General features: G+C 34.7%; 2 protein-coding genes across 4 annotated transcripts; both read left to right on the top strand.

Moving 5' to 3' along the window:
* The first annotated feature begins 6943 nt into the window (after window positions 1-6943).
* On the top strand, window positions 6944-14121 carry LOC129302362 (DIS3-like exonuclease 2). Of its 3 annotated transcripts, none has more exons than XM_054941183.1 (7): window positions 6944-7355; window positions 8192-8586; window positions 8689-8742; window positions 8862-8930; window positions 9229-11493; window positions 12078-12149; window positions 13242-14121. In XM_054941183.1, the coding sequence occupies exons 1-7, from the start codon at window positions 7244-7246 to the stop codon at window positions 13635-13637; spliced, it is 3363 nt and encodes a 1120-aa protein (XP_054797158.1). In that variant the 5' UTR covers window positions 6944-7243; the 3' UTR covers window positions 13638-14121. The 3 variants fall into 3 exon arrangements, with proteins under 3 accessions (XP_054797158.1, XP_054797159.1, XP_054797160.1); XM_054941184.1 differs by lacking the exon at window positions 6944-7355 and adding an exon at window positions 7369-7980; XM_054941185.1 differs by lacking the exons at window positions 6944-7355; window positions 8192-8586; window positions 8689-8742 and having other exon boundaries at window positions 8862-8974.
* Window positions 14122-16235: 2114 nt separating this feature from the next.
* Window positions 16236-17416, top strand: LOC129303932 (uncharacterized). The gene is made up of 3 exons (XM_054943522.1): window positions 16236-16459; window positions 16736-16804; window positions 17053-17416. The coding sequence occupies exons 1-3, from the start codon at window positions 16301-16303 to the stop codon at window positions 17245-17247; spliced, it is 423 nt and encodes a 140-aa protein (XP_054799497.1). The 5' UTR covers window positions 16236-16300; the 3' UTR covers window positions 17248-17416.
* Window positions 17417-18074: the final 658 nt, after the last annotated feature.

Below are 18074 nucleotides of genomic sequence, written 5' to 3'. Positions count from 1 at the left end.
ATAGTAACATAGTTGGCTTCGGTGAAAAAAATAACGCGCCCAAATTAAATAACATGCACAACTTGGTATTAATTTTTTTCTTCAGGAAAAGATAAAACGTCCTGAATTTTGGAAGGAAGTGATGATCATGTTACCATAGGCACATGCAATAAATAATGGGAGGTCGGAAAATCTATATCGAATAGAATACTAATAAAGTAGCTAGTAAATGTCCAGTTACTGAGCATGGAACGCGAGTGTTATTTATTTAATACTGTAATACATAAAGAATAGGTAATTATTTAGGTGCATGAATAGATGGAAGGTCCACGGGATATGGCGACGCATGCGGTGGTTGTCAATTTGCACTGTCACTAATTAAGACATCACGAGTCCTGAGGTTTTTTTTCTTTTTGTTATTATTATTATTATCATCAATTATATAAATGTATAAATGTTGCCATCTCATTTTCACACTAACATCCGTTCCCTAAATAAATTAATGGAAGTTAATGACTCAAAGTTTCATTCCAACAAGCCTGGCAGTTGGAAATTGAAACACCGCAAAAGCCGTGTGCCGGTACCCTGACGTTGAAAGTCCCCCCCCCCCTTTTTTTTTAATTTGTCTTTTATTTTGTTAAAATATATTCTTTCAATCTCATTTATAAATCATTTATATCAATCTCATCAATATCAATATAATAAAAATATAAAGAATAAAAATAAATAAAATTTTAAACATAACTTTTAAATTAAAAAAATAAGTTAATCATATAATATTATTTTTTAATCTTTCTCTCTCTTATTTTTTAAGGATAATTTAAAATAAAATAATTCTATCAAAAAATAATTTATAAAACAGGTCAGATTATGTTTTTAAAAAGTGATTAATATATTGAACTAGAAGAGATGTGATAAATTCAAATGTTCTGTTAGTGTAAATTAAAATATTTTAAAAGTATTTTATAGTAGTTAATTACTATGATTCAATTTGCACGCAATTTTTTTATTTTCTTTTTTAAAGAAATAAACCATAACTTTGAAACTTGTCATCAGTATACAGTGGATCAATATAAGAAAAGTTATGTTATAACTTAAATATCCTGTGCTTGGGGCTGGATGCCTCTGCTCTCGGGCACATCTGAGTGCCGCCTAAAATCATTTTATGGCTTTCCCGAATGCTTTCGCTTTTTGTCGGGTCTGGCTTGCATTGATTGAAGACAAGACTTGACATTACTTTCAGGAACAGGGGCTGTTATGATGGGAATATATACATATGTGGCCGTATTATGCTCGAGTTTTACTTTGGAAGCTGTCACCAGAACCCGATTACGACTTGTGAATTGCTTGGATTATGTTCTGCTTACGCACCCCGCGTTCACATTCGCATTCGTGTTGGTAACTCCCGTTCTTTGAATAAAAAATACTCCCTCCGTTAAATTTTTTTTTAAGAAGTTAAATATTTAAACATATAAAATATTTTAAACTTTTTAAAATATAATTATTATCTTTTTTTAAAAAAGTACTCATATTAATGAATAATTTTATATTTATTATAAAATATTTAATAGAGATAAATATAAAAAGATAAAGTTAATTAAAAAATAAATAATTATTTTATTAAAGAGTTAAATTTAATTAAAAATATTTTATATTTTTAAATTGAAAGAATAGTTGTTTTCTAGCGGAGGATGGCTGGAGCTCCAGTTCATTGAGTGACCTTCACCCATCGATCATCGGATGCCGGCTCGTCGATGTTCTTTTTTCTGCTTTGTTTCCGCCACTTGTTTTCTGACTCTGTCGCGTCTTGCTTTTACCCTGTTTTACTTGAATAGTTAATTTTTTTAAAAAAATAACTATTCAAATACAGGTTAAATTTAGCATTATTTTTTAAAAAGATTTATAAGTTTTTATTTTAATGAATAAAATATTAAAATCAAAGATAATCTCCAGGAACTTTCAAAAAAATATTTTTTAAAAAATAATTGTGAGTTAAAAAATTTAAACTCAAACCATACAGGATATATCTGAATGATTAATTTATAAAAGTTCTAAAATATTTTAATATTAAGTTAAACTATTCAAATTAAATATATATTGTCAAAATTTGTATTAAAATAAATTTATTAACATTTTTATAATTTTTATTTTAATAAAAATCAAATAAATCTTTAAATTTTAATTTGGAGAGTTTATATCTCTCGAGCATGATGGACATTGAAACTTCTTGTTGGCCAGGAGAAGGAAATAAAAAAGAAGCGTAACGGTATGAATATTGCATATTAAAACCATCCATTATCGTTCGTTTCATCTAATATCTGCCCATCATCTCCCTTAATGTTTATTGAAAGTTATAGACAAGTGGCTAAAAGTAGCTTGAAATTCGCGAATATTAAATTCTTTACATTATATAAAAATGGTAACCATATAACCAACTTGGCAGGCTTGATCTGCAACGTCCTCTAATCAACTTGAAAACATACAATAAACGAGACCTCGCGTTAAATCAAAACCAAAACTAAAACCCATACACACTGTTAATGTCGATATTAATATTGACATTGATATCAATATTATATTACCAGTGAATCAGAGAGAAATTATAACAAAGTAACAAACTCCACCATTTTATATCTCCACTTTTTTCTTTTTTCGACCTCGATTGCATACCTCCTTCGTGAGATCCACTTGTATATAAAAACAAGACAACACCGCTGTTTTTTTTGTTGTCCCGTTCTATTTAGAGTTATTAATTAGAGTTAGTCTGGCCTTAAAGGATCGGCCCTTGAAGGGTCAGAGTCTAAACATACTAACTCTAATAAGCCCGATTGTATGTTAAAATTTTATTTTATAAGGCCTGACTCTAGCCCCCAAGGTTAAAGGGCCGGCCCTCGGGGCCTCAGCCCTATTTTTTAAAAATTATTTTTTTAATTAAAAATTATAAAAAATATATTTATGATCATAAAAATGTTATTATTCATAAAATTAAGTTTAAGAAAATAAATTTAAATTAATTTACACCACAATAATAAAAAAAACTAAAATATTTAGGTCTAATATCAAATAGCAACATCAAAGTGAATATCAATAAAATTAAACTTAGCTGATATTATCATCTAAATCTTAATAAATAAATGAGGGATGGATAAATGCATTTAATATGTTCATTTCTTTCAGTTATGTATTTAATCTTTTATTTTTTTATATTATAATTTTTTTAAAAATAATAAAAGGTTATAAAAGGGCCGACCCTTTTATTTTCAGGCTTTAAACCCGATTTATTTTTTTAAAGCTAAAATAGAAGCTTGACTCTTAATTTTTTTAGGCCTAAAAGGGCCGGCCCTATGAGCTCGACCCTAATTGATGGCTCTAGTTCTATTTCGTCAGAATAGAATTTTTTCTGTAATTTTGGATGTATTTAATTACTCCCTTTGCCTCCGTTTTTTTTTTTTTCTGGGGTCAATGCATGCACAAAATCATTCAGAAACAGCACAAACTAGAACTAAACAATGCGAAAGAAAAAAAGAGCCCCAAAATTCAAATCTGCAATGAAGTCACCAACTAACAAAAACATCATGTTATTGAGAGAAATGAGAACCGCGAGTTGACAATGCATCACATGCGTGAAGGCTAAATTCACGCCTTCAGGAGAAAAGATGCCAAAAAGGTACTAATAAGAGGATTAATAATAGAGTCGGGAATAAAGGTCAGGCCTGAAGGTTTTATTTAAATAAAAATTAAAATTTAAAAATTAAATTTTTTTAAATTAATCAGGCTTGATGGCCTAGCCCTAATAAGCCTTGTAAAAAATAGCTCGAGTTCAAGCTCAGGCAGCCTTTAAACTCTGTTGTATTATTATTGATTTTTTTCCTTTGGTGGAACACGATTTTGAAGTCAAAAGGGATCTATTCGCTTGAAGCTTTGTTCCTACATGCATTATATTATTATTAATTTTAATTTATTATAAAATTGAATTAATATAATTTAATAAATATCAGTGTACATTATAAAATTTCTAATATTTTTTTCTATAATTACTATATTTGTGTATTTATAAAAATTGAACTGTTTTTTTAACCAATATTTGAAATTTTTTACTAGATTTTTAAATGTATGTTGTTTAATTTTTAAAAGATTATGAAATTTTTTTTAATTTTAAAATATTTTAATTAATTTATAATGCTTAATTTTTTTTTAAATTTTTTTAGAACAGGACTTACAGGCCTAACTCTAAACCATTCAAATAAAGATTAAGTCTTAAAAAAAAGATGAAAAATAAAAAACTGGGCTGGGCCGAGCCTATCCATTTCCCCAACTTAACCAACAATCTTCAACAGGTAGGCTAAAATGCCACAGGCCAGCAATAATTAACCGATATCCTGGAAATATTAGTGTTTCCATAACCCGAGAAAACCAAAAAGATTGATCCAAGGACAAGAAGCAAACAACAACTCCAGAAGAAAGTCCCAGCACGAAATAACGATCATGTGAGGGAAATGGTTGCCATTTGAAAGAAGACACGCAAGTACAAAATGAAACCATATTTGGAAACAAGTAAAACTGGTTCTTCAGGCATAAAGGGGCAATAAAGGCATGCACTGGGATGAGAATGAACAGTTCTCAAAATAAAGGCATAAAGCCTAGAAACAACAACCCAAAATCATTGATTCAGAGACCATGTTTCCTCCAACAACCAAAATTCCAAATACATATCATATCGAGGAAATTTATTAGCAAAGCCGAAAAGAGGGCCCGGATGAAAACAACAACAAACAGGATCAAGCCAAACCATGAGCAACTTAGAACAACAAGGGAGGGCAAGACACTGTCCATCCCATGCAAATCCAGACCAAGAAAGTTCAAAACAAGCAAAAAACTATAAACCAACGTAAGAAAAAGTTGAGAAAAGAGAGAATTTCAATCAAGAACTGCAAAAGAACTTAATTAATGGTAGGTTTCAAAAAATTTCAAAACTTTTGCTCAATCAGGAAAAACAATCAAACTAATTTTAACATTAAAAAATCAAAATACCTTCCACTTATTAATTTACTAGTATTACTAATAAATTATATTCATTTGTCAAATAATCAATAATAAGAGTTATTAATTTGTTAATTTTACTTGTTAATTTATTAATATCAATTGTAAATTACAAGATCTGTAAATAATTTACAATTGATATTAATAAATGAACAAATAAATTAGTAATTTAACAATCAATATTGTTTCTTATGATTGAACAATTGATATTAAATCTTATATAATTATTGACAAGTCAACTAATGTAATTCATAATTTATATTAGTAAATCATCAAGTTAATGAGAAAATTAATAATAAGTGAAGGACATTTTAGTGTTCTCGCTATTGAAATTATTTTGATTTTTCTCTCCTAACTGAAACTGAAATTTTAAATTTTTTTTAGATCCATCAATAATTAAGTTTCTTCTATGATCTTTAATTGAATTTTTCCTTAGAGAAAAGCAATAAAGTTCAAATTAAAAAAAATAAAAAAAGCCCAAAAACAAGGGAAAAAGAAGGGCAAGGGAAATGAAAGGGCCAGAGAAGAGAGAAGAAGCAAAGGAGTAGCAAAACATATGCTTATTAATTTAAAGAGTAAGGTAGTGATGGAAAAACTAAAAAGCCGGTGAAAACAAAGAACAAAGGCAAGGCGATGAACAACAAACAAAAGAGATGATGAAAGGTGAATTAGAAGAAAAGCGATGATGAAAAGCAACAAAATAGAGAGAGAGAGAGAGAGAGAGATCTTGATACCAAAAGGATATTGACAATAGAGGAAATGAACGTGATTAAGGATAAGAGAAGAGTGAACGGCAACAAGTAAAAATGATGAAAGAAAGAGAGGGTCAGTGATAATTAGGATAAGAGAGAAAAGTTATTTGGGAAGAGAGACTGAACTCTCCTTCAATTATCCTCGTTTTAAAATTATCACATGAGTATTCTCAATAAAATTGGGTACAAATAGTGAAATTAATTGGACTGAGTGGTGGGTTTTTTTTTTTTAAATGTCAATCTCACTCTTTTACTCTTACATGTCGTCATGCATTACCTTTCAGCTAAATGATTCCATGTTTACTCAATCAATTTGGAAGCAATTTTGTTTAATTGATCTAACACATTGAATTTTGATATTTGTCCCCAAGTCAAATGAAGATTTTAAATTTTGTATGAATTTGTTTACAAGTCAAATGGAGGCAAGCAAATTTTTTTTTTTTTTCGTTTTAGATTCATAGTACATAAAAAAGAAAGAGAGATAAAGTAGACTTGCAGAGCACTCCGTGCAAACGAGACAAGATACATTAATTTGATAAAAAAAAAACCATAATATGCTTTCATGAAATTCCAAAAATAAAACATGAGATGCATTTCCTGCCCGATATCTTCTCCCTGCTGCCTCTCCGCTCTCGCCATGCTCCATTGTTTTCTTCATTCCCAAGTTATTCCCTCCAAATATCCCTCTCCTTCCAGAAAAAGCATTAACCAACTCGCTCCTTCTTTTCCAATTGTTTTCGTTTTGGTAATTTTAAATCTCCTTCAAAATTCATGCTAAGCAACATTTCAAAAATAAAAATTCCCCTTGCTGAGCGTGTCCCATTGTTGTCCAGTAAAAAAGAAATGAGAAACTCTGACAGGAGGAGAATGATAGAGCATAGAGGAAAACTGGTCACCTTCGAAGTCCGTGCACGTGACACCATTAATCGAAGGAACGAAAGCAACACGAGAAGGAAAAAGGCTCGACCATCTGGGGAACGTGTTGTGGTTTGTGAATCCCCGTTAGCCGAAGAGGCTGCAAGCCAAGGGTCTGAGGCAGGGAAACACGTGTCGCAAGATCCATACTTGTAACAAATATTGATTTTAGGAACAGAAAAAGCAAAAAAAAAAAAAAAAAAAAAAAAGAAAAAAGAGAAGACAAAAAAACGACAAGTTGAGGAGCAGTGGTTAGGCAGAGAGGAGAGGCGGTGGTGAGAGAGACAAAGGCATCGAGAGAGTCGGCGCCCATGGTCCCGCCGACCAATCATAATCAACCTTCTATGTTCTAACCTCAACGCCTCTCTCTTCACTAACCCTTTCATAAACCACTTTTCTTTCATTTCCCTACCTCTTTCTTTTTTTCTCCCATTTTCAGTTCTTCCGTCTGGTTTTTTGCGTATCGGAAGACCCACGGATTCCTTTTTTTAATTAGTATTTAATCACGTCTTGATTTATACATTTCGAGTATTTCTACATCTTTTTTTGGTACAATTATGAGGGCTGCCTCTGAATCCTCTCTGGTTGAGAGGTTAGATGACGGCGAAAAGGAGAAGAAGAAGAAGCGCCGATCCAATCGTCGATCCAAACAAACTTCTGCGTCATCAGGTACGGTTACGCTTCATCTTCGTATTTATTTATTTTTTTATTTATTACCTGATTCGAATTGGAGGGTCTTAGGTACTCTTGCATCTAGCTAGGAGAACAATTTTCTACTTTCTTTAGGTTTAAGCTCTGTTTTTGGTACGGGGCGGATTGAGGCTAGCTGGCGGGGCATGGTTTTGTTTCCGTTTATTTGTTAGAGGATGCGATTCAGCTGAACAAGAACGAAGGGGTTTCTGTTGTTACTTTTCTCCTTGTCACTGTCTACTAGATGTTGCCTTGCTCGGCTCGTTTTGTCAACAAGCGACATTGTCGGTCCTTTGCCTTGCCCGACGAGGCTACGAGGTCATCTCTTCCCGTTAGAAATCTTCTCGTTTCTCCTACGTGGCAATACAGCTACAGCTATATTCTGTTCATAGGCTGTCACTTTCTACGAGGGATGTAAATCCGCATAGACCAAGGAAGCTCTGATTTTCAACTAAAATGTGGGACGATCTTCTCCCTTCCACTGCCTGGACTAAACTGTTTCAGCTTGATATTGATCCAGTTGCTGTTCAATTCTGGTGTCTCTAAATTTTATTGGACCCCTTTCATTGGCAAATTCAGGTCATGCAAAAGCCTTCTATAGTGGGTCAGTGTATATGCTACCTCAGCTTTGGCCTTATAATCGTAAATTGAGTTATGCATTTCTGAAGCAATGCTAAGAAATTTTCACCCTTATGCTGTCTGCTATACCTCTTTTAAGGGCAAAATATTTCTTGCTTTATTATTAATAAAGTCATGAACACAATATGTAACCCGTTTTTTTCCCTCTACCAACTATAAATTTTCCTTTATGATAGTATCTTGCAATTCTGGAAATGAGATACACGAGATACCATCAGAGTTCTCAGGAAACATCAGGGCGCCTACTCATGCCACTGCTTTGTCAAATGACCCTTCATTGAAGCAGCCGGAGATCAAGATTTGTTCCCCTAATGAGCAAGGTCTGTCCAGGACATCAGATGTTTCTTTCACCTTGATGCCACCTATACATTTCAACGGGCATCAAATGGACCCTCTGGATTTTCCAAACATTCAACCTAATGGTGAAGGTGTGTGCTCAAAACCATGTTCAGAGCCAGTTGGCTCTGCAGCAACTTATACAAACAAAGACCTGGTCCAGACTGGGGTTTGTGTGCAGAGAAATTATTATAGTCCTCACTGGTCAATGGAAACTGTGGTGAAGGCTTTAGAGGTTAGTGCAGTTGTGTGTGCATGCGTGCGTGTAACACTGAAAGTTTTAAGTTGTCTCTGTTCTACTGAATAATCTTTGGTGACTTTTTTGTTTGTTTTGCAGAAGGGGGATGTTTTTAAAGCCCTTTTTCGTGTCAATGCTCACAATAGACTTGAGGTTTCTAACTTTCTATAACTCATTTTTTTTGTCATGGGCTAGCTTAACTGTTTATTTAGAATGTTCTATCACTTCTCTCGCATTCTTTTGATGATTGAAGTTCTTTTTCATGCTTGTAGGCATATTGTAAAATTGATGGAGTGCCAACCGATGTTCTCATTAGTGGAATTCCTGCCCAGAATAGAGCTGTAAGCGTGAATTTTACATATTCATGCTTACCTGCTTCTTTGATGTAATGAATTTTACATATAGAGAGCTGTTTAAGATGTCCCTTATAGTGCTTATTTCTGTCATGTTCTTTATTTTGAGGGTGGTTAGTGGATTGGAGTAAAACCCTTTGAGCTTGTTGCTGCTGATTATTGTCATCAGCTATGATGATCTTGTATTTCTATTATAACATGGCTTCTAGATGGACCAATTGTTATCATATCAAGCATATGCTTTATACTTCTGGCTGGATAAAGCATCTGATGATATTGTGTGCAGGTCGATGGTGATGTTGTTGCAGTTAAGATAGATCCTTTGGCTTTGTGGACTAAAATGAAAGGATCAAATGGTACTGGCAATGCTACTGCACCTCTTGAAACTTGTAATCTGGTTAGAGAAGATAATGAAGTGGAGGGGAATATATCTATTGAAAAAGGCAAAGGAGACTCTGATTCTGAGTTTGCTAATAACAGCAACTGCCCTGGTCAAGACAAGGAGGATGTTAATCGTGATCCCAGTACTTGTACAAGTAATCCTTATCCTGAAAAGAAATTGCTAAATAATAGTTATGTTTCTCCTGCTTCAACCAGCCCTTTTGAACCAGTTACTCATGATGGTCATGATGCTGCTTCTGATAACTTAAATATCAGTTCTTATAGTGCAGAAGGTGAAGTTATTAATGCTGTGGAAAACATGCGTTTGTTGGTTAACTCTTTCCCTTCTAAAAGACCAACTGGCAGGGTGGTTGCAATTGTTGAGAGGTCTCCACGCCGAGAGTCCATAATTGGTCATCTCAATGTTAAGCTGGCATTTTCTTTTAGAGACGTGTGCAGAAAAGATGCAAAGAAGAACAAAAAATTGGTTTCTGGCTGTGAGTATATCCAGTTGATGCCAACTGATCCAAAGTTTCCAAAAATGATGCTCCTTGTTAGGGATTTGCCCAACTCCATAAGGAAGAGGCTGCAAACTGGGGATGCTACACTTGAAATGGATCTGGTAGCTGCACAAATGGATAACTGGTCTCAAGAAAGTCCTTGCCCTCAAGCTCGCATCTTGCATATTTTTGGACGAGGTGGTGAAATTCAGCCACAATTAGATGCAATTTTGTTTGATAATAAAATCTCTGTGTCTGAATTTTCACCTGAAGCTTTGTCCTGCCTTCCATTTGTTTCTTGGGAGGTTCCACAGAAAGAATTTCAAAGTAGAATGGATCTTAGAAATTTGTGTATAGTTACCATTGATCCTTCAACTGCCTCTGATCTGGATGATGCATTGTCCATTGAGAAGTTATCTAATGGAAATTTTAGAGTAGGTATCCATATTGCTGATGTTTCGTACTTTGTCTTACCAAACACAACCATAGATAGTGAGGCTCAGTCTAGGTCAACAAGTATTTATATGGTGCAAAGAAAGTTATCAATGTTGCCAGCATCATTTTCGGAGAATATAGGTTCCCTTAATCCTGGAGTGGATCGACTTGCAGTTTCTATGCTCCTGGACATAAACCTTGATGGGGATGTATTAGATCGTTGGATTGGCCGTACTGTGATAAAATCTTGTTGTAAGCTTTCTTATGACCATGCACAGGACATTATTGATGGGGTTATTGATGTTGAAAGTTCAAACACTATAGGAGATCCCTATCCAAAGGTACATGGCCGTTTTGAATGGCCTGATGTTATCGCATCTGTGAAGAATCTATACCAAATTTCAAGAGTTTTGAAAAATAAAAGGTTTAATGATGGGGCTTTACGACTTGAAAGCCCCGAACTTGTTTTCCTGTTTGATGAGGATGGAATTCCTTATGATATTATGCTCTCAGATCGGAAAGAATCTAATTTTCTTGTCGAAGAATTTATGCTCTTGGCTAATAGGACAGCTGCTGAAGTCATTTGCAGAGCATATCCTGGTGGTGCATTACTGCGGAGGCATCCTGAACCTAATTTACGGAAGCTAAGAGAGTTTGAGGCATTTTGTAGCAAACATGGTTTAGAGCTGGACACATCTTCATCTGGTCGGTTCCATTGGTCGTTAGAGAAGATCAGGGAAAATCTCAAGGATGATCCTACACTTTGTGATATTCTTATTTCATATGCTACAAGGCCAATGCAGTTGGCACAATACTTCTGTAGTGGGGATTTAAAAGACAAACAAAATGATTGGGGCCATTATGCTTTGGCCATCTCTGCTTACACTCATGTTACTTCACCTCTGCGTCGGTATCCTGATATTGTTGTTCATCGTATGCTACTTGCTGTTATAGAGGCTGAGGAAATATATCTGGAGCATGAAAAGATGTTGCAGGTTACCAAGGGAGAGGAAGTGCGAGAAAGATATTTCACTGGTATGAACTTTGGTGAGGAAGTTGCTGAATCTGTGGAAGGGAGAAAAGCACTATTAGCTGCTGCTTTGAAGCATGGAGTTCCTTGTGCTGAATTACTTGCGGATGTTGCTGCTTATTGCAATGAGAGAAAGCTAGCTAGTAGAAATGTCAAGGATGCTTGTGATAAGCTTTACATGTGGGTTCTCCTCAAGAAGAAGGAGGTAGGTATTTTTTAAATTCTAATGCACGTTTGAATTAATGCTTGTGATAATTATTTGCTCCAATTTTTGTTGAAATTGAGAAAAATTCTAATGCATGTTTGGTGAGTGCGGCATGAATACATTTCTTGATTAAAGCTTTCTGCCTCTTGTTTTTCTGGTTTTAGATAGTGGCACCTTTAGTATCCATCCCTTGGGGGGGGGATTCACACTTTTCTATTTTATGCTTTGAAAGATTAAATAGGCGTGGTTTTCATTTATCATTAAATTTTGTTTCTGAAGTCCAAGTATTGTGAAAATGGACGTTCTAACCAAGCAGGTTTTATTATTAATGTGTCATAACTTGTGACATCATTAATGTATGTTTTAAAATAGCATGGCTTTCAGATATCATGCCTACTACTGTCCAATCAGCACCTCCCTTAGTTTGTGTCGCTTGACTCACTTCTGTTTTGGTTCATACTATTTCTTGTACTGACTGATGCAGTTATTTTTTTTTTTTGTTGTTCTTACCTTGTTTTGTACCAACGGCACATTCTTGAATATTTTCCTCTGCGCCCCAAATTGGCTCATCTTCGTTTCTGCAGGTGTTATTGTCAGAAGCAAGAATATTGGGATTAGGCCCAAGGTTCATGTCAATTTATGTTCAAAAACTAGCTGTAAGTGATTTTGCTTTTCTAACCATATGCATTTCTAGGTTTATGGTTATTAGTAGTAGTGGGGTCAAGGTATATTTAGACAAAATTTCTTTTGAAGTGGATAGGCTTTGTGGATCCTCCCAAGTTGGTGACAAAGGGTCGTGGAGGATGGCATATGATGGCATTTGGTTTTTTAACATTAAAATGTGGATTGCTGAGTGAGTAGGGTTTAGACGTTCTATGAAGGGAAGTAAAGTATCCAAGTGCTTTTAGAATAAATATTTGAGTCATCACAAAAATGTTGACTTTGTTCAGGCATATATTCAACTATTAAGGACATACACTAAATAATACAACATGAATTAATGAATTTATTGTTTAATTTAAATCACAAGAAATATGCATTAGATTGAGAACATAGAGTGCTCATTGTTTTAACTCTTGACAATGAACATTCATAGATTTTTGGGTTAAGGTGCATTTTTGCATTTGAACTATTCTTCAAGGAGCACAGTGTCCTAAACTGTTTGTTATAGCAATTTTGCCCCTAAAGTAATTTACACGTAGCATATTTGCCCTTAACGTTAAATACATCAACGTTGATTGTTTAAAAATGCTGACTAAGACTTAAATTTGATCGGAAATGCCACCTATCATATTGAGTGGATGCAAGTTAAAGTGCATTTTTGCTCTTAAACTATTCTCTGAGGAGCTCTCAGTGTTCTAAGTTATTTGCATCATGACAATTGTCAAGAAACTAATTAAAATGCAATAAAAATGCGCCTTAACTTGGATTCACTTGACATGATGGATAACAGTTTCAGTCAAATTTGAGTCTTAGTCAACATTTTTAATGGTCAATGTTGGAATATTTAATGTTGGGGGCAAATATGCAAAGTTTTAATTGTTTTAGGTGTGAAATTGCCACGACAAATAGTTTCCAGCATTAGGTGCTTCTCGGAAAATGGTCCAGGATAAATGCACCTTAATCCTAGATTTTTTCTCACAAGTTCTCTCATGATCTATATAAATCGATGCAATCTAGTGCATTTTTTTGTCACATGCTTATTTTAACAAACTCTCTTTTTGATTCTGTGCACTTTTCATATTCAGATCGAGCGGCGCGTATATTATGATGAAGTTCCAGGCTTGACTGTCGAATGGTTGGATGCGACCTCTACTTTGGTACTTAGCATGTGTACTGATAAACGTGCATTTCGGAGAGGCAGCCCTGGTAAATGGAGGGCATTTGAAGAAGTTGTCTTACTTGCTTGTCCATGTAACCTGAAAGACTCCAACGATGGTATTAATGAGAGTGACGCAGTGAAAATGGGAGATATGGATCTTAGTTCTAGATCGGACAGTTCAGGTACTGAAATTGATCCTGCAGTTTTCCCCCTCACTCTGCGTGTTCTTGCGACAGTTCCAGTAGCACTGCATGCCGTCGGTGGGGATGATGGACCCCTTGACATTGGGGTGAGGCTGTACATGAGTTCCTACTTAAGGTAAGTTGGAAGTCTTGAGGAGGACCCTGAAAGAATGCAGAGACGAGGAGGCAGGGATCTTAAACATGGATGGTTGGGATCGGGCGGACTAGTTGCAGAACAGTGTAGATAAGTAGTATATGGTTTGGCACTAGAAGGGGGAAATATGTGGTGGAGTCAATGAACATGCTTAATGGATGATTTGGGAGGCGTAAATATAGATGGGGATTTTGTTGGTAGCTTCTCTGTTGTTAACAGAAGCTGCTTGTTGGAATAGGCCCTTGTTTTTGTTGGCCTTTTCCATCTACTACTGCTGCCGCTACTAGTATTAGGCTAATTCACGTTTGCTCATTTTCGGTTCTCCGATGCAGAGGCTGAGAGCCGAAATTCTTCTTTCGTTTGACTGCGGCCCAATGCTTTTTTTGATTTTGGGTGGCTACCTCTTGTATCTGTAATTTCATCTTTCGGACATCTTTGTATTTTTTGTTCATATTTTTTACTCCTCCCTACATCTGGCTCCGGGCTTTTTACTTGCTCTGTTAATATGGGGAAACCGGAAAAGCCGGCGGGTCTTCATCGTTGAGGCTCCATTTTTAATTACTAATCATTTTTAAGTAATTTGCACGGCATTAAAATTATCTAATATTCTTCAAAATTCTATTATATTTTTGAAAGTACATTTAATTAAATGAAATAAATTTTGGACAATCTTTTTCGTTTCTTTCAACATCTTTCTCCATTATAATTAATTATGAAGTTAGAAGCCCTAAACCTTAAAATGGCTTAAGAATCTTGTCCTAGTGGACCACTCCTCAAGTACCTTCGATCTCTTCTGGTTTCCCTGTAGTCTTTGAATCAAAATTGCTATTATAAAATCAGATTTTGTGCCATAGGTACGTGTAACATTTGTCAGGTAGATGATACGGATAAAGCTTTCTTAATTTTGTCCCTCCAATTGGGCCCGGACGGATCAATATAATTTCACACTTGATTCAAGGCAGTAATCAAAACATAATGGGTTCATTAGCTTTTTCTAACCATCTTCAAACTTAAGTACTATTAAATTTTCTTAATTTACTCATATTAACTCAATTAAGAATTAAACTTTTAGGATATTACATTTGGCACGTTGGTGAATTTGGTCAGAGGGAGAAGGTTGTTATAAATGAGCTATTTTGTGATACAGATAAGTTGTTTGGCCAGAATGCTTTGCTTGAAAGAGGAAATGATGGTTAGAGTTTCCTTTGTCACATATGCCCTACTTTCTCTACTTTCATGGGTCTTGCCCATTGGTGCTTTCCCTTTTTACTTCGCCATAGTGTAACAAAAATCAATTTTGAACCCTAAGTGACCAAACCTTGCGATTTTGGTTTTTGAATGTCACTAAGACCACACCTTGTGATCTTGGGATGCCACGCAACGAAAATATCCATTTGCCTTCTAGAGGGAATTTATGACTACGCAAGTTTTAGCCATCACATCATCCATGTTATGTTATGTATTCTACATCAATTCGAATTGATCAACTGTTTACTTAAGTGTTACTTTAACGATCAACGTTGGTAATATTTTATAGTTTGAATATTCTTGCACTTACTAAAATAATTTTATAGGTAATCTTGTACATTTCTTCATTTAAGGATATTAGGTGTTTTAGAAGAAAAGTTTGTTGATATTTTTGCCCTTTTGTCTTATTATTAATAATACTCATTCTAAAAGCATTCCTAGAAAAATTAGTTTCATAAATTATATAAACTACTAAAATAAAAACAAGGACTTTGACTTATACTCACTTTGATCCCTATTATAAGACATATTTTAGAAGCATTTTTTGATCTTAATTGTATTTTTTTGCCCTTATTTAACTCATTAACTATGAAAAAAATATAAAATAAATTTAAATTTATTTATTTAAATAAGAATAAAATTAGAAGTATATTATATTATCAAATAAAGTCCTGTGTAAGAATAGACATAGTAATAGTTACTAATTTCTTAACGCCAATCAAACTTCTTTCTTTTTACTCATTTAATTATATGCAACCACCAGGTTATAAATAACCCAACTTAGCACTCTGGAAGAACATGAAGATGGAATGTCCTTTCCAATAATGATTGGTAGTTTTTTGTCGCTTATTTGGCCTCCGCCCCTCCTTGCAGCACATAAAGAACTGATGATGAAGCATCAATTTGTATGGATGAAATTCGACAACTCTTGGCAAGTTAGCAAGTTCGTATAGCTACTAGCTAGTGTTGGTCGACTCTCCATGCAAATGGAGAAAAAAACTAGTAATGTTAATTATGCGGACAAACAATTTTTTTATATGCGTTAGGAATATACATAGAGATAATTTTTTTTTCTCGGAATACTAAGACAAAATGTAACTAAAAATTGTTCTATACATGTACAAGGGTTAGAAACAAATTATTTAGTCACCGTACCAGGTCGAATTTTTTTTTTTAGTTGATATGTTTTTGTTTTTCAGTTTATTGGCTGTCTCCACGTTTAAAAATATCATTTAAAGAAAAAAAAACAACATTGCAGTTCAAAACTTCAAATTAGCATCTCCCACAAAATAACACGGTAAATAATGTTTTTCTTTTTTATGGAAACAAATATTTTGCTTGAGATATCGATCGAATTAAACTGTACGCAAAAGTTAGAACTTGGAGTGAGAAAATTCAGATATGAGGGGAACTGGAGGACCGTTGTTATGCATCGGAGATCTCCTGAGCGATGTGGGTGAGGAAGAAGACGTGGTTTCAGCTCCCTCTCCCTCATCGTCTTTCCCTTCGGTTTCTGTTTCGGATTCAAGCCTCGCTCCTGATCTCCCCAAACTCTTCCAGGTTGCCGGGTTTGATTTTGTGGTTTAGTTTGAATTATTTGTGCTCCATCTGTTCCCGATTCAGATCTCTATTTCGACATGGAATTGAAATTTAGCCGAGTTTTTTCGCCGAAACCATAAAACCAAGATAACAGTGCAGATAATTTTGAGCACTCCTAATCTTTTTATTCTCAAGAAATTATAGGGTTTTGATATTTACACGAAGAAACCTTTTTCTTCCCGTTTAGTTACTAGCTCCCCTCTCTATCAATAATCGAAATTCGCCTGCTTATTTCAGGAAAACTACGAGCATTTGAATAAGGCACTTGCTGGCACAGACCATTCTTGGACGGCTTTGACATTGAAGGTAATTACAGTTTATCGCTGTATCTGAAGAAGTCATCACATTATAGGTGAAGCCAACATCAATTGCGAAAAGCTGAAGTATCATTTCAAATCATTTATCGATTGTCCATTCTTGTCATCGGGCATTTTTTTACATTTCTTGCTTTAATGTACCAATTATCTTTCCCCACAATTCAATATTCATCTGTCCCCTATCTTTAGTTTATTTATGATGTCTCTTCAATTTTTTTTTTTTTTGGGACAATCCAGCTATGCACTGCCCTTGAAACTGCGAACGAGCTGCTTCAGTCTACCAACTCAAATGTTGGATTGTTGTCAGAGAAGGTTGGGGAACTTCAGAAAGTTGTCAAGAGAGCGGATTCTGCCATTGCAGCTGCAAAGGCTGTCCATGTTAATCTAGATGACGAGAAAGGTGCCATTATTGGCCATGCAAAATTCAAGTAAATTCAGCTCTTATTGCGAGATTAGTTCAGGAAAAACTTCACATGATATTTTACTACTTGACAATACAATTGTATCATTGTTATTTAAGAGCCAGAGATCCGATGGGAAGACATGAAAAATGGTTGAGTAGATCACTGCGACTTCTATCATGTTAAGGGGTCTTTTTTGACTTGCTATGCTGTTGCTTGTTTACATTTCTTTTTCTTCCTGGCATCCAGCATACTGGTAACATAGCCCAAAATTGGAATCATTTGTCAATTGGAAGAGTAGTTTTGAAGCGTGCCAGTGCTTATACGATCTCTCTTCCTAAACTTAAATCATACACAATTGTGAGAAGTGGCTATATCTGCTAGCTTCGTGTTTTCTTTTCTTTTCCTTTTCCTTTTCCTTTTAAATTACAAGGCAAGTCAAAAGACTGGAAAAGAAAAAATGAAACTCCTAACTATTTTGGTCAGCTAAATATAGCTCCATACAATTCAAGGGTGGTGTGCTCAGCAGGAGGAAATCCTCCATATTGTTATAGGCTTTCGTATTCAAAATATCAGCCACTCAATTGTATTCCCTGCTAGAATAATGAAGCTGAGCGTCCCTAACTTCGTGTTTTCGGTATTTGAACCGGGAACACCGAATTATGTGAGAAATCTCTTAAATAGGGCGTTATTCTGTTACGCAGTGAATATATATGTGGGCATATTAGCCACGTAAAGCCACTTCAGTGGTCACGTGATGTCCAATGGAGGCTTATAGTTCTGAATTCAAAACTGGACAAATTTGATTGTTGATGTCTCCCAAGATAAATATGTGGTGTGTTGCTCTTGCTTCTTATG

This window comes from Prosopis cineraria, unplaced genomic scaffold (genome assembly GCF_029017545.1).
Source record: "Prosopis cineraria cultivar Desert tree isolate PC_DT_omini unplaced genomic scaffold, ASM2901754v1 PC2, whole genome shotgun sequence".
Lineage (NCBI taxonomy): Eukaryota > Viridiplantae > Streptophyta > Magnoliopsida > Fabales > Fabaceae > Prosopis > Prosopis cineraria.
The sequence above is the reverse complement of the archived record's forward strand: the minus strand, read 5'-3'. Positions and strand labels throughout refer to the sequence as shown.